Source organism: Entelurus aequoreus, linkage group LG05 (assembly GCF_033978785.1).
Source record: "Entelurus aequoreus isolate RoL-2023_Sb linkage group LG05, RoL_Eaeq_v1.1, whole genome shotgun sequence".
NCBI lineage: Eukaryota > Metazoa > Chordata > Actinopteri > Syngnathiformes > Syngnathidae > Entelurus > Entelurus aequoreus.
The window spans coordinates 59,760,903-59,773,946 of NC_084735.1; the positions used below are offsets into that span (position 1 = coordinate 59,760,903).

At 38.8% G+C, this 13,044-nt stretch overlaps 1 protein-coding gene across 2 annotated transcripts in view; it reads left to right on the forward strand.

Annotated features, from left to right (window-relative positions):
• Nucleotides 1-13,044, forward strand: part of atp2a3 (ATPase sarcoplasmic/endoplasmic reticulum Ca2+ transporting 3) — a 170,955-nt gene that overhangs the window by 151,271 nt on the left and 6,640 nt on the right. For both annotated transcript variants that reach the window (XM_062048490.1, XM_062048489.1), the window contains exons 18-19: nt 4,362-4,495; nt 9,390-9,507. In XM_062048490.1, coding sequence (XP_061904474.1) covers nt 4,362-4,495; nt 9,390-9,507 — 252 coding nt within the window. The remainder of the gene's footprint in view (nt 1-4,361; nt 4,496-9,389; nt 9,508-13,044) is intronic.

Below are 13,044 nucleotides of genomic sequence, written 5' to 3' on the forward strand. Positions count from 1 at the left end.
TTTCTCGTGTAGTGGTGGATAAGCCAATATATTCAGCTTCACAAGTTGACAATGCAACTGTTGGTTGTTTCTTTGATTTCCAGGATATAGCTGGACCTTGTTTTGTTAGACCGAAACAATATCCACTAGTGCTGCGTCGGTCTTCCACCGATGATGCCCAGTCTGAATCGCTAAATGCAATCAGGTTGAGGCCTTCCTCACTTTTCTTGAAACTTAGTTCAAAGTCTTGTGTACCCTTGAGATACCTTAGCACACGTTTGGCAGCAACTAGATCCTGTGCTGTTGGCTTTGCCAATGTTTGTGATAACCTACCAACAATCCAGCTTATATCTGGTCTGGTGCAGGTCATGGCATAGATCAAACTACCAATGATTTCACGGTATTCTTTGGGGTTTACCACTTCGGTAGTGTCGCACTCATTTTCATTTGTAGTGCTCAGTTCTACTTTCTGTTCAGAAGGAGTGCTTCTAGGTTTGCATTCTGACATGCCAAATCTTTCAAGCATCTTTTGTATGTACATCTTTTGATCAATTTTGATTTCATTCTGTTTCTGTTCAAAATGAATACCCAGGAAATAAGATATCTTACCTAGGTCTTTCATGTTGAATTTGGCTTTCATTGTGTCTTTGAATTGCTCAAGTGCTTCTTTGCTACTTGCAGCAATTATCAGGTCGTCCACCCAGATGATAACAATGACTGTTTCATTTTCTGTTTGTTTTCAGTAGACACAATGATCAGATAGGTTTCTTTTGAAATTGTTTTGCTCTAAAAGGTCATTTAGAAGTTTGTACCAATTTCTTCCTGATTGTTTTAGGCCATAGATTGATTTCTTCAACCTAAATACTAGATTTTCACCTGTGTCCGATGTTTTCTGAAAACCTTCTGGTTGTTCTAGGTATATCTCTTCATCAATGGGGGCATGTAAATATGCCGTTTTCACATCCATCTGGTGGATGGTGAGGTCATTTTGGACAGCTATTTGCATCAATGCACGCACAGAAGTAATGTCTGCGGTTGGTGCAAATGTTTCTTGATAATCTATACCTTCAGCTTGACTGTATCCTTTGGCAACATATCTAGCTTTGAAAAGCTGTCCTTTCTCTGTGTTTTCTTTGAGAGCACAAACCCACTTTCCGCCTACTGTATTTTTCGCTTTTGGTAATGTTGTTAGTTCAAATGTGTCATTTTCTTTGAGAGATGCCAACTCGTCTTTCATGGCTTTTTCCCAGCTGGCTGCCTCTGATGACATCAGGGTGTCTTTATACGTCTGTGGGACTCCACACACTGCCCTGCAACAGTGATCAATAACGTCATGGCTTTCATTGATATCATCAATGTTTGTTACATATTCCTTTTGTATTTTGGAGGAACAATTCTCTCGCTCTTTGGGTAACGACCTCTTTGTTCTGTTCTAGTCTCTATGTTAGTTGTGGCATCATCTAACACCACATCTTCCTCTACTTCCAGAGTTTGTGTTTGGTTATCAACATCATTTTGAGCTACAGTTTGATTTTTGATGCTCACTGATTTTTCTGACACAGTGTCAGGTAGTTTGGTTTCATTGCTTTCACAATCTGGGATTTCCAAGTCATACGCATTTGTTTGTGTCTCTTTTTCTGCAGTGTTCTTTTTGGTGAATTTTACCAGTCTGTGTTTTGACACCTTTCTTGACTGTGGATCATAGACCAAGTATGCTGAACTATTTTTACTATAGCCCACAAATACTCCTTTCTCACACCTTGGTTCAAGTTTCTTGTGACTGTGAGTGTATGCGTAACACTCCGAACCAAACACCCACATTTTTGAAATGTTGGGCTTCTTTCCAGTTAGCATGAAATATGGTGTGTTCTTTGTTCTGTCATTGTAACATCTGTTCCGAATGTGGGCGGCACTTTGAACAGCATAAGGCCATAATGTTTTTGGTAACTCTTTTTCTAGTAGCATACACCTTGCCATTTCAAACAGTGTTCGCCACTGTCTTTCAGCTGTACCATTTTGATGAGGAGAATAAGGTGATGAGGTTTCATGTCTGATACCTTTCTCTCTCAAAAGTGTTTGAAAAACGTTTCCAGTGAACTCAGTTCCATTATCTGAGCGCATACATTTTACGTTGCCATATGGGGAAACGTCTGCAATGAACTTCTCTGTCGCAAGGGTAGTTTCACTCTTATTTTTCAAGAAGTAAACAAATACTGCCCCTGAATAATCATCAGTAAATGAGACTGAATATTTATGCCCATCTAATCCAATGGGGTCAATGGGACCGGCCAGGTCAGTGTGCACCAGCTCTAGGGGTGCACTAGCTTTGACATCAGGTAATTTGTTCCTAGTGTTAGTGAATTTTCCTTGTGTACAAATGTCACATTCTATTTTTGCATCTCCTGTAACTGTCATGCCTGTCACAACATTTTGAAGCTTCAACACATCATTCACATTGCAGTGCCCCAAGATCTCGTGCCATGTTTTCACATCACAACATAGGTTCACTTTGTCTTTTGACATCATGTCATGCACAGAATCATCATACAGTTTTTGATGGTTTACCGTTTTGAGGTAGTACAGTCTCTCGTGTACTTCTATCTTGAAGGTGTTTCCTTCTTTCGTGATGAGCCGGTTTTGTCCTTCTCCGAAGATCACTTGAGCTCCATTAGTCGTGGCTGCTTTCACCGACATGAAGTCTTTGGGTAGGTTGGGATGAACAAAGTGTTCTTCAGTGTGACGGGGACGCTTCTCCCCTCTGTGTTGCGTAGAAGAACCACTGCATCGCCTCTCTTCAGCACCACGTTGTTCTTCCTTGTTCCATCGGCCAACTCCATGTAGTTTTTGTTTGGGTTAAAAGTCTCATCAAATCGTGTGAATTTGCTCTTCTCAGTGATTATGTGTGACGTCGCCCCACAGTCCACCATCAGTCCATTTTGTTTGATGCCGTCTGGAAGCACCAAATGACTGGCTTGGAACACAAAGGAGGTGCCAATTTCCTTTGAATCTTCTTCTTTCTCCATAGTTTGTTTAGCAGAGTCAGGCTTGGTTTTTCTTCTGCACGTCGCGTCTGTATGTGTTGTGCTTCGGTGGTAGTTGCACCACTTTGGTGTTGTTTTGTGGGGAAAATTTTTCGCAAAATGTCCACGATTCCCACATCCATAACAGGTCGCTGACGTTATGTCCACTTTCATTACATTTTTCTGATTTTGGTTTGTGTTCAAATTTCTCTGTCTCTTCGTAGTTTGCTCTTGAACTCCACAAAAGTCACTTCATCGTTGCTCTGTGTCATGTGAATGATGAATGGTTTGTATGGTTCCGGTAGGCCCCGCAGAACCATAGCAATGCTCAACTCATCGCATATTACTTGCTTTGTATTTCTTAAAGCAGTCACTATCTTTTCAGCTCTAATGATGTAGTCTGTAATAGTTTCTTCTGAGTCTTTCTTCAGGGAACACAATTCGTTGTACAGGGAAATAATTCTTGGCTTACCATCACTGGCATAATGGCGGCGTAAAATTTGTAGTGCTTTGCGACCATCGTCAGCAGCGTCTCTCATCACCAACGACAGACTTTTGTCGTCTAGGAATTGGATTAGCTCTGCAAAGCATTTTGCATTCTTCTCTGGGTCCACCTCACCAGAGGAAAGTATTGTGTACTTTAAACGTTCAAGACTCATGTGACCAAGAAATTTTACTTCCTAAAGTTCGTAGTTGTCCTCGTCTCCATCGAAGATCAGGCGCTGCCATCTTCCTCCCGTTGCACGTCTGGGCCCATAACCTGTTGGGTTTCTTCCTTCTTCATTCATCTTCAATGAATACTCCAGTTGTATATATATGAAAGATGATGGTTTATTTTAAGAATGGTTCAGTACAATGCCTCACAGCACCGGGAAACAAAACATCGGTAACTGTGGGAAAAAGAACACAACTCCATCGAACTTTTCTGTGTGTGTGACGCCATTTCCTGGCGCGCAGTGAACCGGAAGAGATCACCTGACGATAGCGCGGATGAACCGGCACTACCGTATATAACCTATTGGAGGCGCATAACAACAACGGCAAGCCTCTCTTCTCATGATACACAGAAACAGCATTAATAACAATGAGATCAAATTTACTCAACATAGCAATATCGCGAAATGGTCAAGTATGACACATAGAATGGATCTGCTATCCCCATTTAAATAAAAAAAATTCATTTCAGTAGGCCTTTAAAGAATCCTGTTGTTGTTAACTAGCAACATGAGACAGTTTTAACACATCTTTAAATGAGAGAACGTGGGTACGTTAAATTATTTTGCAGTTCAGGCCTCAAGTCACGATGATGGGACATTGCGATGTCCTAAACTTGTGCACCCCTAAACTTATGTTTCCCTACAGAGACACTTCATGCAGTGCACTGATGACAATCCAGTGTTCAAAGGCATAGATTGTGACGTCTTTGAATCCCGCTATCCCACCACCATGGCCTTGTCTGTGCTTGTCACCATCGAAATGTTTAACGCCCTCAACAGGTCAGTAATCTTTTCTCAAAATGTCATGCTGAAATGTCTATTGCATGTATTGCGACAAGTGATTTCTTCCCGGAAGTGAAAACCAGTGGTGGTCAACCAAGCTAAGATGGCTGTTGTACAGCAAGCAATGTGCGCACTGAGTATACAAGAGGCATGTATATTCCTGCAAAAAGCAGATACGAGCAAAAAATCCAACTATGCAATGGAAAATATTCCTACATTTTATATTAAAAAAAAAAAGATTTGTCGAGTGATAAAGGATTATTCGTCGGTGAGGTTCTCAAACATATCGAACTAGACATTATTCTACACGACAAAACAGATGCAAACTTGGAAAAGCTTGGAGGTCTACAATTTCTTTGTGTTTGGTTTGGTCAAGGCCATTGGTATCAAGACTCTCCCGGCTAAATCATGCATCGTTTTTGCTCGGCTAAAGTTCTATTTCATAATTAACTTTGTGTCTACTGCCATGTTTGTTGCCTGCCCTTGCTGTTGCACGCGCTGTTTACAAGTACGCATGTTTTTCCCCCATCTTTATCAAAATATAACTATAGATGTCAACACTGTGTATGTGCTAAAAGCTTACATTTTTTTGGTTTTGCTCACATTTGAATTCTTTTATTTCGACTTACCAAGTTGGTGCTTGCTATGGAACGCTCATAGCAAAAATGTGTCTTAAGATATACAAATAATATCAAGATAATACTTAAGTGGGAAACACTAAACGTTAAAAGTATATCAAACAAACCTTTAACAACGTGGTCACTGCAAACTCCTGCATTCTTCGGCTCTGCTCCCTTGTACTGGAGTGCGTGGTACCTTTGTCGTCGTCTTTCATAAAATCCTGCACTCTTCCGCCGTTCTCGATTACCTCTCGCAGAACTCTGAAGAAACGTTTATTCTTTTTGCTATTTAAAACGTTTCGTACAGCCGAATACAACGCAAGCATAGGGCATTTTTCTTCAAGAAAGGCTAAATGGCACCTAATTCCCATTGAGAACAGACGCTGGCTTTATTCAATTAGCCGGACATTAGCGGAAAGTGACATCGTTTTGAATCCAAGCAATGGGTTACAGTATAATTGTGTATAAAGTGATTAGTTATAATTGCGTAAGATGTCTATTAGTTATAATGGTGTATAAATTGTATTAGTTATGTTTGTGTAAAGGGGCTATTAATTATGTGTGTATAAGGTGAAGTGTTTATAATTGTGTGTAAGCTGCATTAGTTATGATTGTGTATAAAGTGTGTTTTTTCTAATTGCATATAAAGTATATTTGTTATAATTGTTTACAAAGTGTAGTGTTTTTAATTGCGTATAATGTGTAGTGCTTATAAATGTATAAAGTGTATTACAGTAGTTGTAATTGTATATAAGGTGTAGTGTTTATAATTTGTGAAAAGTGTATTAGTTATAATTGTGTATACGTTGTATTAGTTATAATTTAGGAAAATGTATATTAGTTTTAATTTGTGTAAAAGTTATAAATGTGAGACGCTGTCATCTGGCATGACAAGACTCCCTTTGAGAAAGAGTTCGACATCCGCCTGAAGGTTAACGGCATGATTTCCATGAAAGAAGAACACACAACACACCCATTACAAATAATGAGCATAGCAAACAAACTTTATATATATTTTTGTAAGAAGATTGGGAGGACAAAGAAGTGTGGAGGGAAGCAAATATTGATTTTGAAGGCTGTCTTGGTTTTTCCAGAGACAACAACCTCTTAAGTCTTTTTTCAAAAGAAATAAAACAACATACTACACATTGCTTACACTGCACCTTAAAGGGAAACTGCACTTTTTTGGAATGTTGCCTATCATTCACAATCATTATAAGAGACAAGAACATACATGTCTTTTTTTAGGGTTATAAAGAAAAAACAAGATACGGCGGGTATGGGAGTCCCCTGTGTTGCCTTCAAAGCTCTATAGAACAACTTCAAAAACCTCCTTTAATGTTTTATCTACACACTATAAGTATATATATATAATGTAATATCATACATGTTTATAATAATATATGCAATATTCACTCTATTTTGGTCATTTAAAAAATTACCTGACCTTATTTTATGGGTGCATTGATTTAATTGCCCATAGCAACGCACTTCCTACTTCCGTCAACAAATGTCTGTTCCTACTTCCGGCAACAAACGTGTGTGTTTTTTAATCATACCAGCCTCGGTAATAGACGATGAAAATTATTATTTTTTGGACAGATGATGATTCACAGCCTTATCTTTTTTAACCTGAATATACGAAGGATGAACACTGGTTACTCAGTGACCTAGTGGTTAGAGTGTCCGCCCTGAGATCGGTAGGTTGTGAGTTCAAACCCCGGCCGGGTCATACCAAAGACTATAAAAATGGGACCCATTACCTCCCTGCTTGGCACTCAGCATCAAGGGTTGGAATTGGGGGTTAAATCACCAAAAATGATTCCCGGGCGCGGCTACGCTGCTGCCCACTGCTCCCCTCACCTCCCAGGGGGTGATCAAGGGGATGGGTCAAATGCAGAGGACAAATTTAACCACACCTTGTGTGTGTGTGAAAATCATTGGTACTTTAACTTTAACTTTATAGAAGCTAAGTGAGCACAAAGAGAGGGTGAAACGTTGGAGCAGACAGAAGCTGGGAGAGTCAGGATCGGCATGACTTGGTTACGGTGTAAAATGAGAATTTGGAGCCAAGCTATGCCGACAGAAATGGAGTACTTCTGCTGCACTGAGTTGAACACAAGGTTATTATCGATGAAAATGATTTTTGTATTAGGTGAGGAGTACACTGCTCAAAGAAACTGCATCACAACAAAATGTGAACTGTTTGCGCTAACAAAAAGTGGCCTGCAGTGATATAAACTTTTTTCCACCTCCCCAAAATCAACTGGAAACGTCCTTCGCCAGCTTGACCAGACTGTCCATCGAGTAAGACAGCATAGTATTGATCATGATACAGGCAGCACATCATGCTGGTTATTACAACTACATATACTGTTGAGCTAGCTGTGTACAAACAAAACATGAAATGTGGACTACAAATACTGTAATATGATTGTTCATGATTTTCAGTCAGTACAGATTGGTGTCCTATCTCGGCATGTGAAAGTCAGCGAAAACCCAGAAATCCGCATAAGCATTAATTTTCGCGTCAAGATATCACTTCTGCATTTTTTTTAAATGAAATATTGTAGTGTGTAAGGACTGGAGTCGAAAGGAGGAGTGTCAAAAAATAGAGCTAATTGTTTTAATGACATTCAGACTTTGTTTTCTTATCAACAATTGTGCAGTATCTATACATCCATGGCTTCGCAGCGCAACAACAAACAACACCGGAAATGTGTTAACAATAACAAAAGTTCTGTGGTTGAATTATGTAAACCCACTACAATATAAAATAAATATGATCCAAACTAAATTGGTTGAACGCTTGCCTCAGCCGCAGGTACTCGCTGTTCCTCTTGCCTGAACGGTGCACTGAATTGCTGGTTGAGTGTTTGTAAAGCCTCCTAGTTAGGACAGTTAGCAACATCAGCCTACTTGTTGTCGCCTACGTTCACTCTCCGAGCCACAACGTTACGGCTCTCTACTTTGCTGCGAATCATATTTGGATGACTACAATCTGAACACTGTTAGTTCAGAACCAGTTGTAGTTCTACATCATTTATTAAGTATATTTTTGATGTGACAAATGTAAACAGAGGTCACAACACCGGAAGTACATTACCCGAGCGGGCGTGGCTGTAGGATATAGTTGCCAAATGAGAAACGTTTTCTAAATTATTTGCATGCATATTATAGAATTTTACATTACATGTTTAATGATAATATTGTTTGTAAATGATCTACTAAAAATAACTAAAAATTATGTGGTACATTACATGGGATATGTAATGTCTTCTGCTCTTCACCTCTCAAACCATTTTAACATTCTATTTCAACTTTCAAACCATTTCTACATTTAACTAGTATTTCAGTTTAGCGTCTGCTTTTCAACATTCAAACTATTTCAACATTCAGACCATTTCAGCATTCAAACGATTTCAACATTCAAACGATTTCTACATTCAACCTACATTCAATTAGCATTTCAGTTCAATGTCAGCTCTTCAACATTCAAACCATTTCAACATTCAAACTATTCTTACATTCATACTACATTCTATCAGAATTTCACTTCAACTTGTGCATTGGATCATTCACACGCAATTCCTTCAGGAATTGCCTCATCTAGTTACAAATTAGGATACAAAACCCCATCCCCAAAAACACGTGTTCTTGTCTCTCAAAAAGTGCACTTCCCATTTAGGTCTTCATCCTTTTCATATATTTGTATGTTTTTATTAACAGTATAGGCCTTCAACTTTGTCTTCCACACTGCAAAAAACAAGCAAAGTCCATGAAGCCTGAAGGCCAAAACTTAACAATTCCAAATAAACAAGATCCATCCATCCATTTATTCATGTTCTACCACCTGTCCCTCTCGGGGTGAAATCGATTATTTGTCCATTTCCTGTGCATGTTATAAAGTGCATGTTTACATGTTTGCTAGCCTAATGGAGATTGTTTTAGTGCAACGATTGTAATGAATTTACTGGATTTGGTTATTATCCCAACATACACTTCCTAGGGTATGTACCTACTAGGGCTAAATGATTTTTATTCTTTCATATATGTTATTTAAATGAATTTAAATATGTTTATTAAGCACTTTAATCAATGTGCTGTTTGGTATGACAATGTTCACAATCAAGTCAGTTAACTCCCTAGTGACAAAACACTCATGTTTTATCATATTGTAATATTATCATAAACACAATGAATCATTCAGCACTAGTCTCTTCTGTCATATATCCAGCATGTGCTGATATATGCAACTTTTCCCCTAACAGTTTGTCAGAGAACCAGTCCCTGGTCAGAATGCCTCCCTGGGTCAACAATTGGCTGTTGGGAGCGATTGTCCTTTCTCTTTCCCTGCACTTCCTAATCCTTTATGTTGATCCTCTGCCAGTAAGTACTTTGTTTGGTTTTGTGTGCAACTATGATGTTTATTCAACACTAAAAGAAACCGGCATTAGCATCCATCCATTTTTTACTGCTTGTCCTTCTCAGCATATGCGAAGCATATATATATATGCAAAAAACAACAACATACATCTCAGCTCCATGGTAAAAGTCAGTGGGGTCCAAATTACAAGATGGTGGGACTTTGATACATTTTTACTTTAAAGGTGCTAAATACCTTTCTAATATATGCTGTTAACAGTTTGTTCCCTGTTTTTCTAAACATTAACAAAAAAAATATTTTGAGAAAATGAAAATATCAATGTAATCATTCTAGTATTGATCATATACGATTAGGGCTGTCAAACGATTAAAATATCTAATTGCAATTGAATCGCAGTTTGTACAGATTATTCGTGATAATCACAGCTAGATATCATTTTTCATCATTAATAAGGGTACCCTTGACAAATAATTTGTATGTTTTTATTACCATGTCTGGACAATTAGTTTGGTTTAATGAAATGTTTTTTTTTAAACATTATGCTTTTTTCAATAGCTCAACACTAAAAGAAAATAAACACACTTTTAATGACAATAAAATAATTACCTGCAATGTGTTGGTGGTGTCTTGCCAGATTTGGTATTTGGTAGGAATACAGAATTCGTATTCCTGCAACACCATGTTTAGAGACCTGTTTTGTGCATTAATAACACAAAATGTGGATCGTTATGATCATTGTCTGATTGTAAATGATGTTTGTTGATATAAAATGTGACATTTCTACCTGAATAAAGGCTTCTGATATTCTGTACATTACATGTTGTACAAGTTAATAGTATTAATATCTCTGCATGACAATTATGTAACCTTCTCTACTGATTATGTAAACGTGATGTTCAGCCTGCTAAACATTCTGTAATTGCAGACTATCAATCAGAACAGGTTATAAAAGAATATAGTCTTTATATTCAATCTGCCAGAAACCATTTATTTAGGTAGAAATATCACACGTGACATTATATTGCAAAACATCTTTGACAAAGCCTGATCGTTTTTTATTTTGTTATCGTAGTAAGACCGGATTTGACGATGTGATCAATATGAGAAGAGATGTCTTGACACGTTTTGACAACGTCAAAGTCTTGGATAAAAAAATACTCTAGACTTCCTGCTTACCGTCTTTCTATTCTGCGGAGCTTTTCGACCGTCTCATTAAAGCAGTTAGTGTAACAATATACATTTTATGTTATCAATGCACTCAACCGTAATCCAAACACAGAAATAAAGCTCCCCCTCTGCAAGCGGCAAAGCGAGCCAGCATGCAGTTGCTGCAGTGATGTCATCTCGAAGATAAAATGGTCTGGTCTTGTCGGGAGAACGACTTTGCATGGCTTTGAACATGGGATTTCCATAATGTCCCCTTTTCTTTGTGTATTTCTGCACGCTATTCTCGAGCTTGTGGCTCAACAGTAAGTGAACGCCCTTATGTTTTCCTACACTATGGAATGGACCAAGGGTCAAAAGGTAGTCAGGACGCATGCGTGTTGATCGCACGTTTAAAAAAAATGTGCGTCGTTAAAGGAACTTATAGTAATTGCGTTATCGCATTATTTTTGACAGCCATAATACTATACCATATTTGGTATCGACACCATCGAATATGGATGGTTCCACCTTCCTTTTATGTGTCATGTACTGACTGTGACAATGCTGACACACCAACTGCTGTTGTTATATTATCCTTTCTTTAACTCTTATTAATCTAATTGTTATTTTTCTGTTAACATCTGCTCTTTTCAGCTCTAACTTGTTTCCATTCACACTTCTTGAACTTCACTAAGCACTTATTTCTTGGTGTTGTTTAACGCTAGCGTAGTGGTTGGCTTAGCTTATCCCAGCTGTACTCGGACAGAAGGCGGGGGCACACCCTGGAAAAGTCGCCACATCATTGCCGGGCCAACACAGATAGACAACATTCACACACTAGGGCCAATTTTAGTGTTGCCAATCAACCTATCCCCAGGTGCATGTCTTTGGAGGCGGGAGGAAGCCGTAGTACCCAAAGAGAACCGGCTGAGAACATGCAAAATCCACACAGAAAGACTTAGAGCCTGGGAATCGAACATAGGACCTGTGAGGCACAAGTGCTAACCACTGCTCCCCGTGTAGCCCACGTTGTTAACAGTTTACAATGGTAAATCTGGGGTGCCTGAATCTTGTGTCACCAGGCAGAATTCAAACTGTAAATCACCTCGCTGATAGTCCCTGTACGTCTCCTCCTCTCTGGACGTGCACAAAATCGCGCACGAGAGCTTTACGTGCACACGCATAGGTTGTTGACAGTCTGAAGTTGGATCTCCTAGTCCTTATTTTGTGGCAGAAAATAAATGTTGTAGTCACAGGTACATTTTTTTTACACTGATTATAAAATACTCATTTATGTTGCTAAGCTGTATTATCGCCATAAAACAGGGGTGTCAAACTCAAATACAGACAAAATTTTAAACTGAACAAAGCCGCGGGCCAAGGTTGAACAAATTAACCTTTTAATAGGGACCCAAACAAGTTTTGCATTGAATATTGAACAAGCAAGGCTTATATAACTTTATAGTGACATGCAAAATCGAGTTTCAAATAATAATAATAATAATTAAAAAATATCAATGGCATATCAAATACAATTTAAATAAAAATGTAATGCCTCTTTTCCATTTGCAGCCTTCTGAGGTAAATATCAACATTAACTTTTTTCCACAGGCTAATAAATTTGAAAATAAAATAACAATGAATAAACCAACCATTCAGGACTTTAAACTGCTCAGTTTGCAACACACTGATCTAATCTGATGTGCCCAAGCCAGATACCTGGCATCTTTTCTTGGATGCTGGTTCAGGCTTTGAGCTGAGACAACCTTCATTATCGAACGAAGGTGTTCATCAGTCATTATATCTCGTAGTCCACCCGGACCACAGTCTTGGGGACGTGCTTTAAAGGCACTGCGTTTATCGTCCTCTACGAGCTGTCATCACGTCCGCTTTTCATCCATTCTAACAACGTGCCGGCCCAGTCACAAGATATGTGCGGCTTCTGTACGCACACACACGTGAATGCAACGCATACTAGATCAACAGCGATACAGGTTACACTGAGGGTGACCGTATAAACAACTTTAACACTGTTAGAAATATACGCCACACTGTGAATCCACACCAAACAAAAATGACAAACACATTTCGGGAAAACATCCGCACCGTAACACAACATAAACACAACAGAACAAATACCCAGAACCCTTTGCAGCACTAACTCTTCCGGGACGCTACAAAATACACCCCCCGCTACCACCAAACCCCAAAAGGGACAAGCGGTAGGAAATGGATGGATGGATGGCTCTTCTTTGTTTTTTTTAGATGTACAGTTTATGTCAAGGGTCCCCAAACTTTTTGACTCGGGGGCCACATTGGGTTAAAAAAAATTTGGTCGGGGGCCGGGCTGCATATATATATATATATATATATATATATATATATATATATAT